This window comes from Lathamus discolor, chromosome 5 (assembly GCF_037157495.1).
Source record: "Lathamus discolor isolate bLatDis1 chromosome 5, bLatDis1.hap1, whole genome shotgun sequence".
Classification (NCBI taxonomy): Eukaryota; Metazoa; Chordata; class Aves; order Psittaciformes; family Psittacidae; genus Lathamus; species Lathamus discolor.
Window position 1 is genome coordinate 54,049,583 of NC_088888.1, and position 24,659 is coordinate 54,074,241.

Sequence of the window (24,659 nt, forward strand, 5' to 3'; positions counted from 1 at the left end):
AAGTACCCATCAGGAGCCTTCATGGCTATTAGAGAACCAGGGCTGCCAGGCACTTGGGAAGTCTTGCAGATGGACTGACATGACACCAAGAGCTATGAGTCCCAGCCACCACAGCTGTCTTGGATGGTTGGCAAAGCATTTTGGCATCACTGTTTTCCAGTGCCTTAAATATGTGATTTTTTGGGTATTGAAGGGTTCAGTTCTCCTCACTATCATCTGTGCTGAGGCAAAGAACTCTCTAAGCTCACAAGATTTTAGGCATTTTTCCTGAGAACTGGGTCTCAATTTTACCGCAGAGATGTTGGTATTTTAAATTGTTTTCCAAATTGAAACAAAATTACACTGTGGATTCCAGACATTTCTGTCCAAAACAACACGTTTGTCTCTGCACAGTTCTATCATTTGTTGTGATAACAAATGATAAAAATCTATGAATTTTATTCCAGCATCTGCATCCAAGTATCTGTGATTTTTCCTGTGTTCCTTAAGAGTAATATCTTTTGGCATTGCACATAAAAAAGCTATTAACTGTAAATATGTGTATAATTTTTCTAAATTACCTGGAAGGCTTTAAAGAAATACCATTTTATTTTGAGATGAGCTATTCAGGTATTACATGAGAGGATGGGTTTAAAAGAAAAGGAGTTGTTTCTATGAAAGTGAACCTATATTGTGAAGCGAAAGAACAATAGTGAAGGAGGAACCCTCTCAGAAACTAAATTGCATGTAATGTCTTCTTTTTCTCCTCTCAGTAAGAATCTCTTTGCCTTTATCATCACATTTCTGAAGTCCAAAATCACTGCCTTTCATTCCTTTTTTTATTCTGGAACTGTGTATTCATTCTGTTTTTCTGTTGTAGTAAAATTAATGGGGTTTAGCTATCACTTGGTTATACTCTGAAGTGTATTGTTTTTATTCTTAAACATACACAAATTGAGGGTAATGCATTTCTTCATGAGCTTTGTTTTCCTACAGTGCCCAATGATCCACTTGTGCCGACAGCTGTGTTAGGTGAGGACCCTAGTCCTTCATTATCCATTCCTGCATGAGTTTTGTCTCCTTGCATGACTGAACGTTGAAACAGCTTGTTTTATGTGAAAGATATTATGCTGTTGTCAGAATATAACTCTACATTCAGATTAGCAATTCAGAATTAAACTGACACTGCTCTTAGAATAAAAATTATGTTACGTTCTCATTAGGAAGTTATTCCTAGCTAGTGCTAACGGAAGAGTAAATGAGGAAATAGGTAAATGGAAAATGCTGAAATTTTTCTCCCCAGAGCATTCAAACTGAGTTCCGATGAAGCGACATGTGAACCTAGAACTCTATTGAGCGATAACAGAAAAATAAAATTCACATCCATATTAGCATTATTTGGCACCCAAAGCTCAATTTTCTAGCTAACAAGAATGAAAATAAAAACTGAAAAGGGAAAATCTTGCATAATACCCAATAAGAAACAACAACTTCATTTGTAGGTTCTGTACAAATATTCCTGTATACCTATATTAGTTACATATTTCAATTTATTTTAACCTGTCAGCTTTTCAACTTTGTACTTACTTAAAAAGAACAGCAGATGTGACCATATGCTGATTTCTATGTCACATCTGACACTGAACACATGTTTTAGGGTTTTTTTAAATGCAAAGATAATAGTGTAATTTGTACCTGAGTTCTTGGTGTGATAAACAAAATGTGCAGTATTGAGTTTCAGTCAGTTGCTAAGTTTATTTTAGGATAAAAACAAACATCAGGAAGTGGACATAAATATAAACTAAGGTTGAAAATTAGATTCCTAGAAGTAAAACTTAATGGGACCTAGAGGCAATTTTATCCTTCCCCTGTTTTTGCGAACCGACATTATAGGTATAATATAGACGCTTTATGGCAATTGATATAAAAATAAAATTCCATTCCATATGAGTATTATTTGGGACCCAAAGATCCATTTTTTTGGTATTAGGTACTACTGCCTGAGTGTTACTACTGAGCATTGTTACTGCTCACACCTAGCTTTTTCTAACTAGACTCGTCTAGACTAAATCTTCATTGCTGTGGATTGAGCCATTTTCTTTTGAGAGACTCATAGAAAGAACTGACACACTCCTGTCCTTTTAGAACAGTCTTTAACCTATTGAAAGGCTCACATGTACTTGGTTGTCTCTCATGTAGTTAAGCCCAGATCTTTCACTCATCGCCTTGCAGCTCATGTTTTCTAACTTTACCATTCTTTTCCTCTGAACTTTCCACTGAACACGTAGGACAGATTTTTAAATTGTGGTACCCCAAATCAGGTACAGTTCTCAGAAGAAGTCTCAATGCTGAGCTGAGTGGAATAGGTACCCTCATGCCCTACTTGTAGTGCTCCTGCTACCTGAACCGTATTTTGTCTTCTTTTTTATTGTGCTTATGTTGCTTACCTGCATTCAGTTACCTGTTAAAATCCTGCTTATCATTACCCAGCCCATTACTACATTTTATAGTTATTTATTTATTTTCTACACACAGCATATTGCGTTCACTGTTTAATTCACTGTGTTGATTTCTGCATTGTCTCCCAAATAATCAAGATAACTTTGAAATATGATCCTGTACTTGTGACATGCTTGTGATGCCTTATCTGTGGCCTCTGCCTATGCTATCTGGGTATTTTCTATCCCATTATGCAAATAGTGGGGGAAAATGTTGGTAGAAAGTATACCAAATCTTCATGCAAATTGTCCTATGGGAATGAGAGCAAATACCTGTTTGTGAGTAGTCTTTGGTCTTTGTCAAGCTGGATATACTCACCATGTGGGAAATTTGTCAAGCCATATTCTGCCCATTTCCTTTTGATAACATTGCAGGTACCATTCTATTGACTACAGTAATGTCCTAGACAGTTTATAATGTATCAGAGCAGTTGGATGTTGGAGCCTTCCACTTTGAGCCCAAGGAAATATAACCATGTGGTTTTAGAAGTTTGAGTGAAACGGCACCATTGCCTGAAAGAGCAGAGGGTTAAACTCAGTAAATCTGAATACTTACTGAAACTGTATTAGTGGACTTACAGAAAATTAGTATGTTCCTGAAATTCTTCTGAGATATTCTTGATCTTCTTGTCTCTTTTAGCCTTATTTCAGACACCTACAAGCTACATAGGTGCTCTCTGCTGATACTTGTAAAGCTATTCCTAATAGCTCATTTAGTCTGTAAGTATATTCCAAAGATCAGTGTGTTGCCCCTACATTGTGGCAGACACAGATATGAGCAGCTGTGATCAGTAAGGAATGAACTGAAGAACAGTTTAATAGTTCTTTGTCTGCGTTTCCATAAACTAGTAATGGTGTTCTAAGCATGATAGCCTCCTGGTGTAGGGAGAGAAATACTAGTTGGAAGAGGTAATGATTTTTAGTTGCATGGACTCAAATAGCAGAAGGAAGTAGACAAGCTTTTGGCATACCATGCAGAATGGGTTGTGTACCTCTAAGCATGTTCCTTTGGAACTAGATCATTTGGCCTACTTTACCCTCATATAGCCCTTGCTTAGCCCAGCATCACAGAACAGTTTTTCTCTGTTTTATGTAGAGATTAGCAAAATTTTATAGCCTATAAATTATAGAACATGTTATTTTATATTAAGCTCTTATTACTTTTTAGCTGTAATAGGTTTCTTTTTCTCCATGTATAGGTTATTAATGCTACTCTCCATTCTGTGTACATTAGCACTAAGTTAGTATGACAATTTTACTTTTCTCAAGTTCCTATCATTACATTAATGGCATAATAATGTGGCCCTTATATTTTTAAAATGGCTTTCACTGTTACCTATTGTGAAGCTTTAGCAACTTTTGATGTCATTTTCTTGTAGTCATTTTCTAATACAGTCCTGAAATAAATTTCTCATGTTCTTTTCACTCATTGTTTTTTGCTGCCTCAATGGGTTAAAGTGCCTATTACTGGTAAGTATACCGTGAGGAATGGGGGAAACTGTAAATCCTGGGGTGGTTTGAAATGTGTATGATTTAATACTGGTAGCACTACAATAAAAAGTGACTGCTGCATGTCACTCACATTATTAGGCAGTTTAGTGGGACATAAATGTACTGAAATTATCAAGTTGTGTGGCAGTTCAAAGAACTGGGTTTCTTACTAGGAGACCTCATTTCAGAAGGCATTAATGGGGTTTGCATTTTGGTGGAATTTTAGAAAATCCAGTCCTTGGGGTGTTCTTTTTCCTGAAGTGTTTTACTTCTTAATATTGATCCTTTGGAAGGAAAATGAGGAGTCAGCTCCGCTCTTCTCATTTCGGTAGCTACTTTCCCCAAAATGTTTCAATTCGAATTTTTCTTTCCCTGTAAATACATTTGAAATGCTGGTTTCTAATTGTTTAAAAAAGCTATTTCAATAGGAGGGATTGACAAAATGTGATCTCTTCGTGCGGGTTTGACCTTTGGTTTTGATAAGAGGACTGGTGTGTAGCATAGGGCATCAGAGAGGACTTTGTACAGAGCAAAAACTGCGGCTGAAATCAGCATACTCAAGTTTCATTTCTCTGCTAAAAGACCTCAGTTAAAATGACTGCTCTGAAGTGCTGATTCGTCTTCCCAAATAGAGGGTTCCCAAATAGTTCTGAAGTGGTAGAATAATTGCTTCTCTTTTTTACTGGAATATCAATTTACTGTTTCTTGGCTTTAGACAAATGATGTGCTGATACCACTACAGACCTATTCTAATTTATTGCTCAAGGTGTAGTATTTCTGTTGATACATATTAGCCATTAAAAAAGTTACTTTGGGTGATAGAAGCTGGAGTTCCCAAGTACATTAATGTCATAAAGTTTTGTAGCTTCAAATAAAATGCCCTTCAGACATCTTTATTGCAGGATGAAGAATTGCAAACTTTTGTATGTGTTTGCAGTTAAATTCCTTTATGTACTTCAAGGTATTTATTTACTGTAGAGTAAGCGCTTTACGCTTTCAGAAATCAGACATGTTTTTGAAGGAAGAGGTTGAAAATAGATGTGATATGTATGGCAGCAGGTGTTATTACTCTGCAGGTACCTAATGCATTGGTTTTCTCTAAATACAGATGAAAATCACAGTGTGACAGCAGAGTCCAGCCGGCTCCTGGATGTCCCTCGTTACCTCTGCGAAGGCACAGAATCCCCGTACCAGACTGGGCAGCTGCATCCTGCCATCAGGGTGGCTGATCTCCTGCAGCATATTAATCTAATGAAGACCTCTGACAGCTATGGATTTAAAGAGGAGTATGAGGTGAGATCTTCAGTAGTGGGGTTTTGCTAGGAAAAAATTCCTTGGAAAGGGAGATCCTTTTGTTTGCATTGCATTGCAAAAGGATGCAACTGAATGTCATGGGTTTATGGGAAAAAGAGATAAGGATAAGCGGGCGTAAGGTTCCTGTACTTGTAACCCAAAAGTGAAATAGTGGATGGAGTCCAATGGTTTGAGCTTTTACAAGTAGCTGGAAAAAAAAAAAAAAAACTGTATAAAAAACGTGTATAGGAAGACATGACCTGCTGAATCTTTCTGACATATTGCAAGAAGTTGACACCTTTTTATTGCTGCTTTTTAGTTGAAATTCTGTAATTAGTTTATGTGAGCTTTCTGAGCCATCTTCAGTGCAAATCTCCTGTATTATGTTAAAAGATTTAACCTGGTTGGTTTTGCAAGAAGCGCTGACTGGAAGCACTGTCATGATTTATTGTAGCATCTCAGGAGGGCAATACTGGGAATAAACTCCAGCTGAGAAGCAGTAAAGACATGCCACGGTAATAATGTCTTGAAGTTCTAATTAGACTTGAGCATGTCTACTTACAACTTTAATGTTAAAGTAGAAGCAAAAAAATCCCAGCGCTAGCTATAGAAGATGAGTACAGATTCCTTTTGCTTCTGATCTCTGAATCTATTGTGATTCTTTGGGATTAGAATATCATGCAAGGCACACAGGAAAGATGGGAATGGTACTGCCAAGGTTACTCGCAATACAGCTAGGTTTAAAATGAGTTTTCTCTGAGTAAGTAACCTCTTCTGACTCAGTTTTCAACCTTCTCTCCTTTCTGCAGCTGTCTCTACTGTAACATAAAAACTGGAATAAATAAATGTCTGGTTTTTAAAAGAATATTATTCTCTTTTCCTCTCTTTTACTTAAATACGCTTCGTCACGCTCTGCCTAACTTCAGGGCTAAGACCAAGTGTCAACCACTGCTGGGGGGGGAGGGTGGTCCCTGATCCACATCAGGTGTTTTCCTACTTACTACTTCTTCTGTTACCATACATGACATCTTTGCTCTGGCCGGGGCTTCTGAGCATGCATTCAAGTTTTGTTTCCATGGCTACTGTGTACTTTCTGAAAGTAACTTACCCAGATCAGGATAACAGAACATCTGGAAGGAAAAAATAGCATAAACCTGCAACAGCTGTAAAATATCTACGGGCAATGAAGAAAAAGCCAAGGAGGAATAAATCTGCTTCTATCACTACTGAGAGATCAAACTCTTCTTAAGAGTTCAAAAATGTAGAATAATTTTGCTAGTGGGTAGAAGAAGGGATATGAAGAGAAACAGCATAAACAATGAATATTGGTAGAGGAGGTTTCCTGATGGCTCTGTAGGGAGAAAAGCTGTTGTACTGAGCAAGACAAGGAAAGTAGTGAAATGCTGTAGTAAACAGGTTATATATTAACTGTGTCTTGTAAGAAGGGTGATCGGTCTTCCTGTGCTTTCTCAGCTTACTGTTGTTCCTCCCTAGCAAGGATGTCTGAGCAAGTTTAGCTCCCCAGCGATGCCAGGATTTGAAATCCCCTTGGAGTCCCTTAGTGAATTGCCCATTGACCTGTAGCAATCAGAGGGGAGAGAGACTCCAGAGACTCCTGTCTACTCTAGATGTATTTCTGTATCATCGTACTGCCTGGGTGACCAGAGCGGACAGGCAAAGCTGAACTTACTTTATGGTAGGGCAGGTCTTTTAAACTGCTATTTTTGGAGATAAATTAATGGTCAGAATGTTTTCTTTCGGAACATTTTTATTTATAGAGTTTCTTTGAGGGGCAGTCAGCTTCTTGGGATGTCGCTAAGAAGGATCAAAACAGAACAAAGAACCGCTATGGAAACATTATAGCATGTGAGTATCGGTGAATTTGGTTTGAGCGATAGCTGTAGTCGTGTGTTATTTGTGTCATGTTCTCTCTCTCTCTTTACAAGTCTCCGGTGGCATAGCTGCTTAATACTCCAAGTGGAGAAGGAGGACAAGTGATTTTTCCAGGGTTTTTTTGTTTTATTTTGTCCTTCGCAGTTCAACTTGCTTCCTTTTATAACTCAAGCTGAATTTCGCATTTGCATCTCTCTTGTGAAAGCTGTGGTAAGCATATTACAGTGACAAGCTAGTACTCATTTGGATGTTAATTCTATTAATTGGCAATTTGTTACTATTTTACAAATGTAATTGAATACACAGGAATGAAGCTACTGGAGAAGTCCCTGAATGGGTAGAGTTACTTCTTCATGGAAACCCAAGTGCATTGCTCACCCCTATGTCGTGACTTCCTTATCTTCTTTAATGTCTCAATCTGAACTGAAGCCATCTAGGGTCAGACCTAAGGAAACAGTAATCAGAACTTCTGGTTTTCTAGATTGCCATCAGCGGAGCTAATGTTGAAAGGGACTTTGAGCAAGTAACCTGGTTTCTTTGTGTCTTTTTAACCACATGTAACAGCGTGATACCTTTCAGCTACACTTAATGAAGATTAGTGAATGTTTTTGAAGTAATTGGAGACCTCAGACGAAATGGTTCTTTTTAGTTCTCTGTAAACACTTACTATTTAAGGATTATAAATTGTGAGACACTTATGCCAGCTGATTTTGGTTTTCTCGATGACTTACTGTAATATCTTACTTAAAAATCACACTTCAAAAAGGCACTGTAACCACTTGGTTTTTACAGATGACCACTCCAGGGTGATTTTGCAACCTGTTGAAGATGATCCATCTTCAGATTACATTAATGCCAACTACATAGATGTGAGTGGATTGCACAGCTTTCTCCCTCTCAACTTGCCAGCTTCTCTATGTGAAATTATTGCATGTAATGCCTACAAATATATTGAAAGCTTTCTTTTATTAAGAACAAAATGTACACTTTCCTTGTTCTACGTCCTAGTACTCACTGACATTGTTGTGCTTTCTTTCACATCTGACTTTGGTTTGGGCTGTAGATTTGGCTGTACAGGGATGTAAGTACCACTATATGTGAATAACGGCATCCTATTGTAAATATTTAATATAGATATTGTTATTAATTACTTTCCTCTTCTATCAGTTGATAACTATGCATGCCTCATCTACTTTGTTTCATCTGTTCCTTTAAAAATTTCCTTTTGTGTGAATATTTTTTGTACCTGTTTTGAAAAGATAATTTAGCCTTATAACATAGCTCCGAATTTTATTAAACATTGATAGATAAGTCAGGTGAACCTCTGTTAAAGAGAGTTTGCTGTTCACTCTTTTTTTCAATGGTGGTTTTAGCCACTAGTTTTTCTTTTCCCCTTCCCATTTGTATGTGAGAAGCTGGATTGTATGCTGTACTGTACTCGTCTGAAAATGTACCTGTGAAGTAGTTGTAATATATGTTTGGCAAAAAGGGAGGGATGATGGCCTTTTGTGGGGTTTTGTTTGGTTGGTTGTTTGTAGCAACAATTTAGGTATTACAAAGTATATACACAAACATATATATAAAAATTTTAACACAGAAATTTACTTGCTTTTGGAGAAAACCTCTGAAGTTTGAAATTTCACACTTTGATTAAAATACAAATTAAATTATAAATGAAAAATATACAAACAGGGAATTTGAACAAATTCTGACAGGTGTTTTGATTAAAAAAATATAACTTTCATTTGATGAATGCCTTAGGAATAAACAATTTGTTGTATTGGAAGTAATTCCAAAGTAAATTAAAAGATACTGGAAAAGCTAGGAAAAGAGTTTTTAAAATGCATGGCTTTGGCTGCTTTTCTTTACTATTGCACCTTACTAATTTTTCCTGTCCAGTGTTAGTTGATAGACTCTCTTAACTTTCCAGGATATAAAGATTTAGCTCCAGGTATATTGTTGTCTTTTGGTATTTTAATATGGCAATTTCTGTGAAGTGTTAGGCCCATGATATTTTGCTTGGGGCCTTAAATAAGAAAATACTCCCAGATTTGTAATAATTCTATAGTTCCTTGAGGATGTTGTTTCTCTTGTTTAGAAGTGAATTGAATCTTATTATAACCAGACAGGAAAGCAACAAGTTAAAACTGGCACTTTGCAATTGTAAAGTGACACTTGTACCTTCTTCTTGAAAGCATTACTGAGTATAAAACAGTATAATGCAAGTTTCATTTTCATAATTTGAAAATAGGGCTTGATATGAAGGACTCCAGGAGAAATTTTTTTAGTCATTTCATGTAATGTTGGTCTCTTGTAAAGCCAAGGGTATGATACTCAGAAGCTTTTTCATAAGCACCAGAGGAAGGTGCTCTCACTCTAGACAGGATAATGAAGCAGTCCATGGAAAAAAATAGAAAATCTTTGGGTACATTGAAATCCTTCACATTAGTAGCATCTTGTGAGTACCAGGAATCGAAGGACTTGTACCCTGTGTAATGCAATACTTAAAACAAGTGACCTAATAAAACTGTGACGTAGAAAATAATTGGAGTAATTTCTTTAACATTTACAAATTGTGAAATTCTGTGTTGTCTTCTCACCAGCTAAACTTAAAGTATCCTTCCTTTTTGTAGCTAATGCTGCTGGTCAAAATATATTCTGGGTTATTTCCTCCAGAGCAGCAGCTCTTTGTCTTGTAGTTTGTATGCAGCCAATTAATGCTGTAGAGTACTGTTTGCATTCCCTAGGCCCAGCTAACTGGAAAGGTTTAGGTGTGTAGGGTTATCTGTCTATACATATATATGTGTATATATATATATATATATATATATGTATGTGTATATACTTGTGTGTATCATGTCCAGTCTAATTGATGCACACTTTGTGCAGTAGTGCAAAATATTTTGCAGAAGATTCCACTGCAGTAGGAGCTTGGTTCTGTGCACACAGCACAGTGTCCAGCTCTGTCCCTATTAGTTATGACTCTGGTACATACCACTTTGTGTCTTAAAATAATTCTCTATTTAAAATAAGACAAAAGGTGTGTATTTTTTCATATTGGATAAGCTGGGAACACAGATCAACTACTGAGATAATCTTATGACAAAGACAATTTTTACTAAATTTTAAATAGATGCCCTGGTGTATTCATCTGGGGAGATAATGTCAATAGAGGACTAATTGTTAGCCCGAAGGGACTCATCTAGAATACTCCTAGTTATGCTACAATGTCTGTTCAAGCCAGTTATTCTTATCTCCATCTTATCTGTTGTCATTTGAACCTTTTCAGTGTTAACCATTTTTTTAGGTTTTGAGCTTCATGCTGCTCTTAAATATTGGTTTGTTCTGCAAACATTGTGTAGAGATAAGAATTCTGTAGTAGACGTATGCTTTTATATTCCCCTCTCTGTTAGTAATATGGTACTTAAACCAACTTATATTGCTGTTTTAGGGATATCAGAGACCAAGTCACTACATTGCAACCCAAGGTAAGAATCTGCCAGCATTAATCAAACTGAACAAGTGTTCTCTGTAGTGTGAAGCAGTGTTTTTGGTAAAATGGAAGATGAAAATAAAGCATATCCAATATTGTGAGTTGTCATCTTGTGGTATGGTAAATTAACATCGCATATTCAGGTGGATTGTGAATAAATGCTAAAATTGCACTAATTTATCATGTTAATTAGCTATCGAACAAATCCTTCAGTGATAAATTCAGCTGATAAAGTCAGAAACTACTACTATGATTTCCAATTATGAAGATGAATAGAGAAAAGAAGCATGAAGACAGGGAAGAGAACAGTTTCAACCTGCCTTGAGGCATTCTTCTTTCCATATTACAGTGTATTATTTTACTGTCTAGGATTTAGTCCAGGACACAGACAGTGAAGATAGATAGTCATGATAAATTAAACACTATCTCAGAAAATCAGGATGAAGTAAGGCCAGAGAAGGACAAAGCCTCTTTGTAGGAAGAAGTGAGGGAAATCTTTATCATATAACATCCTGCTAATAAAAAGAGGAGTTAAATGAAAAAATTGAATTTATGGAAATTATTCATTTTGTATTTCTGATAAAATTCCTAACAATGAGGAAAACCAAATAGGTTAGTCTAAGATTGCACTGAAATATCAGAGGCTATGAATTAAAGTGAAAATAATGAGATTTAGACATGTCATTATTTGAACTGTGAGTATAATCAGATAGCTGGCTGGAAATATCCTATTATTTGTGCCCTCAGCTGATTGTAGCTGCACACAAGAAAGACAAGCTAAAAGCTTATTTTAAAGTAAGATGCTCAAATTTCTGTCCACATTTTTATTAATGTGGACATAAAAGTAAGAGCACAGACAGTAAGTGCTATCTAAACAGGTCTGTGACAGTTAAGCCTATATTTGTAAATCTGTGCACATAATACTGTGTAAGGGACACAAAAAAATATTGCTGGTTTTGTATGCAGCTCCTTCGATCTGGCATATGAAGGAATATGGTTGAGTCTTCAGAAGTCTCATATACAGCAATGTTTATACTACTGCTGGACTGTGGTCAGGAAGCTGTTTCTGAGATGACTATAACAGTGTAAAAGCCTCTGTCACTCAACCGGCTGTGTCTTGCCTGTGCAGCAGAGCAGGAGGCAAAGCTTAAAAAAGAGCTTCTTATTTGCTTCACAGAAAAGCAGTTAAGTTAGTTTAAATACCCTTCAGTGGGGAGTTTATAGCTCAGCACCTACTCATGGTTGCCATTTTGCCAGGAGCTTGATGGTAAGTGCACACAACCTGTAGCACCCATCCTCCTGACCAGTACTTCACTCTGGTGTCGGCATCTCCTAGTGAACGTCTAAAGAAACTCACACTCAACACATTATATTTAACAAGTGTAAAACAAAGCTAGAAATGCAACTTAGAGGTAGTGATATGTTGCTGCATCCTTGTAGTTTTCAAGCTACTTGCAACTTCTGGTGTTTAGCTATGCGGAACACTGCTATTAATTTCTTTCAAGTGGTAATTCAGTTAAACGGAGAAGATTCAGCTTTGGTTATAAATAACAATATAGTCTGGAAACTGGTGTGACGGTATGATGATGTGGTTTCCTGAAGGTTTCGTCTTTGAGCAAGGGTGTTCATGTGTACCAGCTCTGAAAAGCACTGAATTTTATTTTTAGTGTTTACTTTGACTGCAGTTCTCTTTTTTGGCAGAGTATTACCTGGATTTTTTTCTCTTACAGGTCCAGTTCATGAGACTGTGTATGACTTTTGGAGAATGATATGGCAAGAGCAATCAGCCTGTGTTGTGATGGTCACAAATTTAGTGGAAGTTGGGAGAGTAAGTTTTCGTTTTGTTTTAATGCTACGAGCCTAAAGAAAAGCCTGCTGACAAGACATGCCGTCAGCAGAATGTAGAAGAGTCTTGTGAAGGACAACCCTGCATCCTGAGAGGACGGGAAGGGGCCCAGACGTTGTTGCAGTTATGGCGTTGTGTAAAACCAAAGCCAGTTTCTAAAGAAGACTGATGCTTTCATGAGTGGTGAAAAATCCAAAAATCGTATTTCAGCAAAATAGATTTGTATGTTGTCACTCAGATGAGCAGAGTAAGTGGACTAGTGAGCAAATGTGCTTCTGTATCAGTGGCTAGAAATCAGCAAATTATTTACAGTTTAGCAGTAACACATCCCTCGGGGAGTAATACAAAGTACCTGGGATTATGTGCAACAGTTTGATTACTGATATGAAATGCATCCCAGTTTAAGATAAGTGGAAATGTATTCCATAGCTCAGCACTAAAAAAGATATAAATGCTCATTTAGAAATTAATTTGGCATCTAAGTACTGCTGTGTAAAGCAGTGGAAGCTCCTTGTAACAAGTGCTTAACTTGACAGAACAGCCATTAGCCATGACAAGCCACATGAGTGCATGGTCATTTTGGAAATAAATGCAGTGTAATGCAGTACATGCAGTAACGTATCCTCAAGCTTTTATTTTTCCTTTGGTGTAAAATATGCTCCCATTTTGTATTTAGGTCAAGTGTTACAAGTACTGGCCTGATGACACAGAAGTTTATGGGGACTTCAAAGTGACTTGTGTGGAGATGGAGCCCCTTGCAGAGTATGTCGTCAGGACCTTCACTCTAGGAAGGGTAAGTGCATTCTGGAAGGGCTTGGCAAAATACTTTTCCCTAGTAGCAAGGAATATGAAGGAGGGTGTGCTTGTGCATGTGCCTGTACAGTGTCAAGTCCCTCTGTCTGGTTAGCAGGTCCACAGTGGAGGCAGCCTTACCTCACCATGGATGTCATGCACTGCATCAGCACTATCCAAATATGTATCGCGCTGTGGGGTTTCAGATTTCCCCAGAAATGTTGACTGCTACCCTCCCCTCTCTGACAGTCACCTTTTCTTTGTAGCCACACTTCTGAGCTGGTCTCTAATACTGGGTTATGAGTCACACCTGTCATTCGTCTCCATTCACTCTGCCCTGAATGCTGCTGAGTCTGTCTCACTTCAATCAAAGAACAAACCCTGTTAATGCAGTGTATGTGATACAGCTGTGGTCTTTGGGTAAATCATTGTACTTGCTGTGGTCTTAGCAAAACTTCTGAAAATCAATGTGAATTGCATCTACGTCCATAAGAAAAAAATCTAATGAGGCAAAACTAGCATACTTAATGGCAAAAGTAAAAACCACGAACTTAAAAAAATAATAATTAAAAAAACCCCTAATGATATTTTTAAGCTTTGTATGGTCTTTGCTTTAAATAAGTGGTGAAACAAAACAGCATGTAGATTCTATCAGTGTGTGTTATCATTATTTGAGTCAGACAACATTTGGTCTGTGAAATATTTTGAATTTCATAATTATTTTTTTAATTATTTTCCCTTTTACAGAGGGGCTACAATGAAATCCGTGAAGTTAAACAGTTTCATTTCACTGGCTGGCCAGATCATGGAGTTCCTTACAATGCCACAGGCCTGCTTTCCTTTATACGGAGAGTCAAATTATCCAACCCTCCTAGCGCAGGGCCCATTGTTGTCCATTGCAGGTATGTACAGAAGAGGTAGATTGATTTATTTTTTTTTCCACAGCTGTGTATGTGATTATTTATAGTAGTCTCTTGGGAAGCATCCATCATTTTGAAGTGTTTTGTTTTTGTTTGGTCCCTTTTCAAATTGCCTAGTTCACCCTGCAGTAGGATTTGGCTGTCTATAGCAAAGTTTGGAAATAACCGGATTCTAGAGTTTTTATTTATTCTTCAGGCTATAATGTTAGGCACCCTACAATAATTTTGTGACAGCATTCAAGAATTTCAGATGCTTTGATAGCTTGGTGTTGCACATAATGACTGAACACATTATGAAGTTAAATTGAAGTAAACAAGTAGGTGAAGGAAGATGGAATGGGGTTAATGGCAACAGATACAGAATGTTGTTTTTTTCTGTGCAAGTTTTGCAAGGTTTGTGTTGTTGGGACAAACAAGAAATTCTGTGTTTCTTTGACAAATAGAATTGTCTTTAGCACTGTCAAATGTTTAATTACATTCTCTAGATAAAGTTACACAGCCTTTAAAGATTTCAAAAATTCATTGTGCAAAACTTGTCAGTACCTTTATATAAAATCAAAATAAATCAAGAGAGATTCTTCTGGATACTGTTAAATGTGTAAAATAAAAACGTAGACTTGAGTTTCTTGTTCTAATACATCACTTAAAAATCATCCTTAGTCTTACTAAATTAAAACAAGATCTGTGATATTTTGAAGGGTGTGAATTTAATCATCCTCTAGATTTTTGTTTAAATAACTTTTCTTTTTTACGTCAAGTATTGATCTGGGTGATAAAAGGAAGAAACAGTCTTTTCTTTTCTTAGTGGATCAAATCTGATGGAAATAGGTTGTTTGGGGCACATCAAAAGATTTAAAGGGTGTTCTGAAAGGAAGGAGAGAAGATAAAAATTAGTGGTTTGATGAAAGAACTGAGTGACTTAATAAAAATGCTCTCAGTGTTGGGTTTATAAAGTTTGTGGGTGCTTTCCTGGGGCTATTCCTAACAGTATTTACTGATTCTTTTTAGTGCTGGTGCTGGACGGACAGGTTGTTATATTGTGATTGATATCATGTTAGACATGGCAGAAAGAGAAGGTGTTGTGGATATCTATAACTGTGTCAAAGCCTTGCGGTCTCGTCGCATCAACATGGTACAGACAGAGGTACAGTAGTTTACCTTCAAAGCACCTGATGCTTTCTGAAATGCATCAGATTTCACTGTTACTCTGAAAAGAGCAAGTAGTGGCCCTGTTGAGGGGTTTTCTTCGCTGGGGAGCATTGCTTAATACAAAGAACACCCAGAACCAGGATGGTGCCAGCTCCTTGAGTCTCCACACCAAGAAGTGCCTACCTAACTTTGTGACAAAAAGAAAACAAGGAAGATTTTTTTTAGGGAGGACCCTACAGTAGGTCTGTCTGTTACCTCTCTCTAGCTCTGGTATCAGCAATTCCAAGAACCCAGAGTTGGAATTTCAGCACATTGCTACTAGTTTTAGACTCTTCAATCACTTTGTCCATAATTTGACTTACCTGTGAAACTTTATGTCCACTTCAGTCTCCCTTTTCACCTCTGTTTTTATTTGCTATCTGTTTTTATTAATAAACCACATTGCCAAACCTTTTTCTTTGTCAATCACCATTATCTGATATTTCAGCCAATCACCATTACATGTTCTACTTGCTATCTGTTTTTACTAATAAACCTCATTGCCAAGCCTTTTTCCTTTTCTACCCTTTTTGTCATGCCTTCAGCAACTCCACAGTAAAATCATTGCCTTAGTGATGAAGTTATAACAGCTCCCATTCTGCCTCCTGCATATCACTAACCCTCCACAGAAACATAGGTTATTAATTAAGACAAGTGGTTTGCCACTTCTGTCCTCCATATGGACATCTACCTGAGGAGTTATTTTACCTGTGACCACATGGAAATCTCTGGAGCTGGAGGCCAGGCATATCAAAGTAACTTGGTGCAGTTTTTATTCAATGCTGCAACCTGTGGCAACTGAACAAGTAAATGTTCCTGATCAACTACCTCTGCTGTAGGGCCATTAACCTTTGGGAAGTGCATGGACTGGAGTGTTTCAGTGTGACTGCTTTAACCATCCCAGTTTAATCTGCTCTTGTATGTGAATTAACACCCCTACTTCTATTTCTTTCTCTTCCTTTCGCCTCTTACTTCTTGTTTTTTCTCAGAGGTTCATACTTACACAGCAAAATAAACCTGTAAGTGCAGCAAGTTCTTGTGATGGTTATCTATACAACAGTGATAGCAGTAGGTCCATAGCTAGGTGGGTAAAACAGGTGAAGCTGTAAGGCCAGAATATGGCCACGGTCCCTAGGCAAGTGCTCTTGTTATAGGCACATATTTAAGTTTGTGCTGTTAATAACATATTGGTATCCACAACAGTTGGATGACGCCGGTGCAGTTCTAGCAATGTGCTGTATAGACATGATTTACACCTATTACTCTCAAAGTGAATAAATATAATAGGCATTGTGTAAAAATTGACAGGAGATCTGATTGAAACAGTAATGCAGTTGTCCAGGACTCAGGATATCTGAAGACAAGTCAGGAAAAAATAGTGGCAAAATGTTGTTTCTGTTGGAACGTGTTTGCATTTATTACTGGCCTGTAGCTGGCTATCACACAACTGCTGTCCTAGATTGCACATGAGTAGGAGAACGCAGCGTGCCAAATAATTGCTAATCACACTGCTAATGCCTGAAGCAATTTACACTTTCTGCTAGTATGATAAGACTGAAATCTATTAAAAAAAAAAAAAAAAAAAACGAAGAAAGCCAACATGTCACTGGCAGATATGCAGAATCCCACAAGCATCGCAAGAAAACTGAAAAACTCAACTTAAATATATTGCTATGCCTGTTCTGTTAAGTTTTACTGAATTTAAATTGGTCCTGCAAACAGCCTTTTTAACTGTATCCCGATTAGGACAAGATTGTGTTTATACTGAAGCATTATTTAATTATTAATTGGTGGACACTATGTTGAATGAGTGTGTGGGACATCTGTTTATTCTAAAAGAAGGGAAGATCTGTTGTTTTTAAATGGCTATAATTTTTGTTTCCTTGCCTAATTTGGTAGGAGCAGTACATCTTTATTCATGATGCCATTCTAGAAGCTTGCCTGTGTGGAGAAACTGCCATTCCTGTCTGCGAATTCAAAGCTGCTTATTTTGATATGATTAGAATAGACTCACAGACAAACTCTTCGCATCTCAAAGATGAGTTTCAGGTATTCACAGTTCCTACTAACTCTTCATGTGACAACAGTTTTTTTGCCTCTAGATGCATTTAATTTATTTTAAGGGAGAGGGGTTTTATATAATGTTTATAGCATTTGGTCTCTTACTTTTAGTCCACAAAATAAAGCGCCTATGTTTATGTGCTTTGCAAAGTTGTTTAAATATGGACTATCCTCCTTTGAATAAAATTGCAGTAAGTATCGGTCTGGAATAAAGAGCACTGATTAGGAACCACAGAGAGTTTTGGCTTACATTTGCACAGCTAAGGCATCACTCTTTAGGGCTCCAAAGAATCCTCTTTGTTCTGCTCCTCTCAGAGGGGATGGTGTCATGCGGAATCGGTTCAGTGGTATGCAGATTGCCTTTTACACCTGCAGCTTAACCCCCGCTTAAAAAGCCCCAACACTCCCAAAAACACAGATAGGAGCTCTTATTTGCTAATGTTTTCTTAATACATGCCTCACTTTTTCTGATATTGCAATATTTTAAATTGAAACTTGGGGACCCTCGAGTCCATTGTGTTAGTTCAGCATGGTAAAGTGAACATCCTCTCTCCCTTAGACCCTGAATTCTGTGACCCCTCGCCTGCAAGCGGAGGACTGCAGCATAGCCTGCTTGCCAAGGAACCACGACAAGAATCGCTTCATGGATATGCTGCCACCTGACAGATGTCTGCCTTTCTTAATTACTATTGATGGGGAGAGCAGTAACTACATCAATGCTGCTCTTATGGACGTAAGAGACTATCTTCTTTGTCTGTGTAGTGTGCCATGAAAGGCTATGTAATATGAGAGAGAGCACTTGCTGGTTTAAGAAAGGGTAATTCTTTCTTACTGTAGTGCCCACTAAAACAGTCCTAATGAAGAAGGATGGGGGGAATGGGTAAGAAACACCACCAGTTTGTGTTGCTTGTTCAGAAGGTTTGTTAGTCTTTTGCATCCTTGTGGGACCTACAGGAAATCTCCCTTTTTCAACACTATTATATAAAGTTCTAGTCCACAGCCCTCCAAATCTCAACAGGATCTTAGAAATCTGCTGTTTGTTGGGAAGTAAATATTACCTACCTGAGCAGGAGGTTACTACTGCTATTTTATCAAAAGGCTATGTTTATTGAGGCAGGATAGACAGGGGAAGAAAATGTTTCCTTGGCATGTTTGGGGATAGAGTTGGGATTTTTGTGTTCATATTTTGAGTTGCAGCTCTTTAAAGCTGAAGTCTGAGTGACAAAAGTATTGTCAGGGGAAAAGGTGAATTAATAGGAAAAGTAGAGATGACCCTGCTTGTAGGTGACTGATCGATAAAGCAGTTCATTGCATGTGCTGTCAGATGCCTGCCTGTGCCTGCTATTAGCTTTTCCAAAGTTAGGCCCCTAAAGCCACCTTAACAGTATATACTTAACTGGCCTGATTTCCAGGATCGTCTCCTCTTCCCCAGAAATAAAGTGCTGTCACAAACTGCAGTGTCAAGAAGAGATGATGAAATAAAATGACAAACAGCAGCAGAAATCATCAGGACTGAATGGGGTATTCATCCTGGAGTTCTGCCTGAGCGAGTTCAGGAAACATTTGAACTGCTAGAAAAATGCAGTGCCTAATCTCACAATTAGCTACTGTGCCAGAAAAATAGGGGAGTAGCATGTGTGAGACCAATCTATTAGGGAGTCACTGGGGCTCAATGAATGAATTAAAGCAGTGGGCAGAATTTTGGTAGCAACCAAAATTGTTTACAATTGCAGTTAAAATTACATTAAGCACCTGGATAAAATTGATGTGCTATGGACCAACCAATGCAGGTGCAGAGAGGAGTGTGGTTTGGGGAGAAAAGAAGATAGCTCAGGCTGAATGGCTGGGTGGTAGGAGGACCCTGGACGTATAACAGTGTGTGGCAGGCAGGAGCAGGAACCTAGCAATGCTATGTGCAATCAGAGACAAGCAAGGAAAGACAGAAATGGTAGTAACAAAAGGAGAAAAGCAGAAGAGGAAAAAAGTAATATATTACAATGCAGGCATACAACAAGGCTATAAGTACAGGGTTAAAACTTTGGGCAATAAATGCTTTATCTTGCCATTTCTCTTCTGTTTGTTTCTTTAAGACTGATTTATTCAGAGAGAGGGACCCCTCTGCTAGGCAAAGAAAGGGGGCTTTCAATAGCAAAACCGAAATGGAAGCTTTTCCCTTTCCACAATGTGCTTGTCCCTGTGTTCCCACAAGAAGGTGTCTGCTTCCCATTGTGACAGCAGATCTCCTGCCTATTCTTTTTGAAAACCTGATCATCTCAGTGCATTCTCTCATTTTGGGAAAGACCAGAAATGACAGTGAATAGGGATAGGAAACCTATCAGCTAGTACATGTTTTATTTCTTAAAAATACAAAGGAAGAATCAATATTGGTTGTGCCTCTTTGCTCCCCAGGCAGATCTAGAAAGTAAGACACAGATGCTACTACACCAGTATGCTTCCTGCACAAGGAAAGTTTAGCAAACAGAGAGAAAAAAATTGTCAGGCTCCTTTTTCTGTTGTCAAACAAGTATTGATGCTAATGACACTCTTGTGAGGTGGGCTGGTGCCAACCTTATGAAGTTTAACCATGACAAGTGCAAGGTCCTGCACCTGGGTCAGAGCAATCCCAGGCACAGCTACAGGTTGGGCAGAGAAGAGATTCAGAGCGGCCCTGCAGAGGACTTGGGGGTGCTGGTCAATAAGAAAATGAACATGAGCCAGCTTCAGTGTGCACTTGCAGCCCAGAAAGCCAACCGTATCCTGGGCTGCATCAAAAGGAGCGTGACCAGCAGGTCGAAGGAGGTGATCCTGTCCCTCTACTCTGCTCTTGTGAGACCTCACCTGGAGTATTATGTGCAGTTCTGGTATCCTCAACACAGGAAGGACATGGAACTGTTGGAACAAGTCCAGAGGAGGGCCACAAGGATGATCAGGGGACTGGAGCACCTCCCGTATGAAGACAGGCTGAGGAAGTTGGGGCTGTTCAGCCTAGAGAAGAGAAGGCTGCGTGGAGACCTCATAGCAGCCTTCCAGTATCTGAAGGGGGCCTATACGGATGCTGGGGAGGGACTCATCTTTAGGGACTGTAGCGATAGGACAAGGGGTAACGGGTTAAAACTTAAGCAGGGGGAGTTTAGATTGGATATAAGGAAGAAGTTCTTTACTGTAAGGGTGGTGAGGCACTGGAATGGGTTGCCCAAGGAAGTTGTGAATGCTCCATCCCTGGCGGTGCTCAAGGCCAGGTTGGACAGAGCCTTGGGTGGCATGGTTTAGTGTGAGGTGTCCCTGCCCTTGGGAGGGGGGTTGGAACCAGATGATCTTATGGTCCTTTCCAACCCTAACTATTCTATGATTCTAAGACATTACTTTGTTATCCTTACAATTTACAGCAAATAGAAGAGTGAAAATAATTGTATTTATTTTCTTCTGGGCCTCATGCTACGCTCTTTTAGGAAGTCTCGATACTTTGTACATGATCTCTCACATCAATTTTCAAACAAGCAAGCTTACATATGGTTTAGTTGCACTGTCACGTCTGTCTCCTAGGTAAATTTAGTCTATTAAATTCAGTCAAAAAAGCAGCCAAACTGCTTTTGGTACTAGCATGGGTGCTAAACACAGGGATCTCTGCATCACATACAGCAGTCCCAGCACTTCATCTTCAAACTAGTGACTTATGCTCCCATCCGCCTACAAGAATATTCACCATCTTATTCTGTTTCTGATTAACCTGTTGGTGCTTCCTTGTCAGTTTATATCTGTATTCCTTTACTGCAAAACTCTTCCATGGCTAGTTGAAAATTGCCTGCAAAAAACCGTTCTCTACTCTTCTGCTTGCTGCTCGTAATATGTGTGCTCCAGGGAATTAGCCCTTCTGCTCAGCTAATGCAAGGCTGGAAATCCTTATTTGCAGTTGCGCGTAATGCAACATAAAGAGAGTAAAATCTGCTGTCATGAAAGGAAATAGTGTTTTGCTGTTTACCTTATGTTTTCTGATGCAAATAGGCCCCAGTAATCATGAAGGTTAGACCTTGTGGCTGTGGTGCCGAAACAGAATTTGGGATTGAGCTTAGTACTCGGTTTAGTCACAGACCTTATGTGTAATCTGCTGTGAATGGGGTGATCTTCTGAGACCTCTGTACCCATTTTTGTAACACAGGGAGAAGGTTTCCTGCTCAGTTTCCTAGGCACAGTGCCTGGAGCAGAGTTGCCTGAGCCCCAGCTCAGCAGAGCCCTGAAGAACATCTTCAGTGCCCATGCATGTATGAACAAAACAGAAGGCAGACCTAAACAGAGTAACCTCTTTCTTCTTACTGGATACAGTAATGTATTTTTAACAGCTTTGGTGAAGGCTGGTGTACTCGATGTTGCAGCTTTGTTCTATATATATGTTTTTTCTGTTGCAGTGTTAGAGTAGAAGTAATTAAGTACTTCCTCTACCAGTGCTAATAAAATCGTTTGCCTTTACAGAGCTACAGGCAGCCAGCAGCTTTTATTGTCACACAACATCCTCTACCAAACACTGTGAAAGACTTCTGGAGACTAGTGTATGACTACGGCTGTACGTCTCTTGTGATGTTAAATGAAGTCGACTTAGCACAGGTTAGTTTGGGGCTCAAGTTTTCCATGTACCATTGCATGCTTTAATCACTCTGGATCCACCACACGATCAAAATGCAGAGCAGTGCAGTGACTTTACAGTTATTCTGTGCTCTAAGGCAACTAATTAACACTAGTTGCTCAGTAAAGGTTAGATGAGATGTCTGCAGTGGAATAAGGCAGCACTCAAGTTGTAACTTACCTTTTAATTATGCCTGGCACAGGGCTGCCCACAGTACTGGCCTGAGGAAGGGATACTGCGGTACGGTCCCATCCAAGTGGAATGCATGTCATGTTCAATGGACTGCGACGTCATAAGCCGAATTTTCAGGATATGCAATCTAACAAGAGTAAGCATTATCATAACAATATATAATGGGAAAAAAATATTTTTTAGCGCTGTCTAGGCTGTTGTGGTTTTTAATTCTGAATAAGAGTAAAACACTAATGTTCTTAAAACATTACCCCAAAGAGTCAGTCAAACATCTTAGATATCAAAAATAAGTATTAGTATCTGAGAAATAGAAATATCCCTGTAATGAACATGTAGTGACAGGCATACACAGCTTCTGTAAGACATTTTCCATGCAGAATCAGGGACGGGAGGGCTGAGGCTGGTTATGCAACCAGTACCTTCTCAGCCTCAGATGTGAGAACCACAACATAAAAGGAGGATTGTAGCACCTTGCAAAGTGGGGTGTGAAAAAACTCTGAAAGCTCCTCTGCCTCTCAAGGGTTCTGCACCACTGTTCCTTGACCTACACCTATCATCTCTTTCTCAACTTTACTCACAGCGCCAGTCTTGGATTCTTGTAGCTCTTTCACGCTTTGCACGATCTTGTTTTTTTGCTGTCACTTAATGTTTCACACTATTGCAGTATCTTCTCAAACCTTGTTTGCTACACAGCATCATTTCCTTTAGCTCACCGTGATAAATCACTTATGTTGCCTATACAAAAAGAGTTACAGATGCTTGTGCCACCTTTTTATGTATAGTTAACCAGCAATCCCTGTTTTACTTACCAAAACTACTTTGAATCATCCTGTATTGAACTTACCCACCACCAATTGCTACCTGGAGTATACATTTAACTTTCGTTAGTGTTGAAGAATAGCTATGGGGAAAACTGATGTGTATACAAAGCACAGGGGACTTTTTTTCTTTTGGTCAGATTTTCATTTTCAAGGTGCAGAGATCAGGTTTTGTGTGGCCAGTGTTTTAGCCAAAATTATTTTGTTTATATTCAGAGCTAAGAAAAACAGTTTTGGCTCTTCATACCTTGTTTGGAAGTTACAGGAAACTGCGGTGTAGGCACGCTGGCAAATATTACGCCATAGCTTTTTTTTTTTTTTTTTTTTGTTATATTTTGAGACTTCCTCTTTTGGTTTTTGTTTTTGTTTTTTTTTTTTGGGAGGGGGAGAGGGGAGTGCCAATTCTTATTTTCACTTTTTCCATTTTTTCTTTTTACCATGTTTTGATTTTCTATTCCTCTGCTTCTCTTTGTCTTACATGCCTTTTCACCTTTATGTCTTGCTTCTGAATATCTCTCTGCTCTGTTCTTCCTTTCTAAAATCCATATTACTACTCTTTGTCTTCTTCAGCTCCAAGGAACTGAATAGACTATTGTTCCAATTATTGAGGCCTTTCTTGTGACAGTGTAATTCCATTCAGAGCTCCCCCTGTGTAGCATTGAGCACATGGAAGGCTCAGAGACTGGCAGTAAGGCTGTCATGATTATCATAGTCTGGCAAAAAAAGGGAAGATTTCAAGGAAAAGAGCCATATTTGTTTACCAATATTACTTATTTATTTATAATGGGGTCAGTTCATGCATAAGAACCAAAAGGTATATCTATTAATTTTTGTAGGTCTAGGAATTTAACAGTGATGTTTTTAATTGACTGTTGATGTTACGGATAAAACCCCTTGACACTTAGAATCTAGGGAATGTTTTCCATTTAGAATAAGGATAGATTATATTAGCAATAGATAAACTGTGATGTTGCCTTCAGTCTAGTTTCTTTTTTTCCTTTTTTGACATCTTCCTTGAGCTCAAGTGATACAAATTAATAGAGACCCTACCATGCAATGTACATACATGTTGGAATCTCTTCTTAATTGTTGTGATTTAAGTCAGTAACTAAGTACCAGCCATCGCTTGCTCACTCACACACACAAATATATATGCACACAATAATATAAACACTTAGGTTTCAGTCAGGTTTATATTTTGTTTTTTTAAACCAAGATGTAAAGATGCCATATTGACCTAAAGCTCTTCGGTTTCCCTTCAGCCACAAGAGGGCTATCTGATGGTGCAGCAATTCCAGTATTTGGGATGGGCTTCTCATAGAGATGTGCCAGCTTCCAAGAGATCATTCTTAAAGTTAATTCTCCAGGTTGAAAAATGGCAAGAGGAATGTGAAGAAGGGGAAGGCCGGACCATCATTCATTGCTTGTGAGTAACTGAGACAAAGTCAAATTGCTCTTCAAACAAATGCTTCTAAATCAGTTCAAGTGGTGTTGTTATGGTTACATTCTTTTGCACATGCCCTTGTTTCGTTTATTAAAAAAAAAAAAGTGCTACTGTAGGCTGGCTTTTGGTCGAC

The 24,659-nt window shown here is 38.4% G+C and overlaps 1 protein-coding gene across 5 annotated transcripts in view; it reads left to right on the plus strand.

Moving 5' to 3' along the window:
* The window catches only part of PTPRK (protein tyrosine phosphatase receptor type K), a 403,857-nt gene that overhangs the window by 375,491 nt on the left and 3,707 nt on the right, over positions 1-24,659 (plus strand). For 2 of the 5 annotated variants that reach the window (XM_065680919.1, XM_065680920.1), the window contains exons 16-29: positions 976-1,011; positions 5,077-5,261; positions 7,040-7,127; positions 7,947-8,023; positions 10,606-10,642; positions 12,378-12,475; positions 13,170-13,286; positions 14,033-14,187; positions 15,214-15,349; positions 17,293-17,442; positions 18,014-18,187; positions 21,922-22,053; positions 22,275-22,400; positions 24,345-24,508. In XM_065680919.1, the coding sequence (XP_065536991.1) occupies positions 976-1,011; positions 5,077-5,261; positions 7,040-7,127; positions 7,947-8,023; positions 10,606-10,642; positions 12,378-12,475; positions 13,170-13,286; positions 14,033-14,187; positions 15,214-15,349; positions 17,293-17,442; positions 18,014-18,187; positions 21,922-22,053; positions 22,275-22,400; positions 24,345-24,508 (1,675 nt within the window). Of the gene's footprint in view, positions 1-975; positions 1,012-5,076; positions 5,262-6,070; positions 6,316-7,039; positions 7,128-7,946; positions 8,024-10,605; positions 10,643-12,377; positions 12,476-13,169; positions 13,287-14,032; positions 14,188-15,213; positions 15,350-17,292; positions 17,443-18,013; positions 18,188-21,921; positions 22,054-22,274; positions 22,401-24,344; positions 24,509-24,659 lie in introns of those variants that run through there. The other 3 variants (XM_065680921.1, XM_065680923.1, XM_065680924.1) reach the window with 2 other exon arrangements.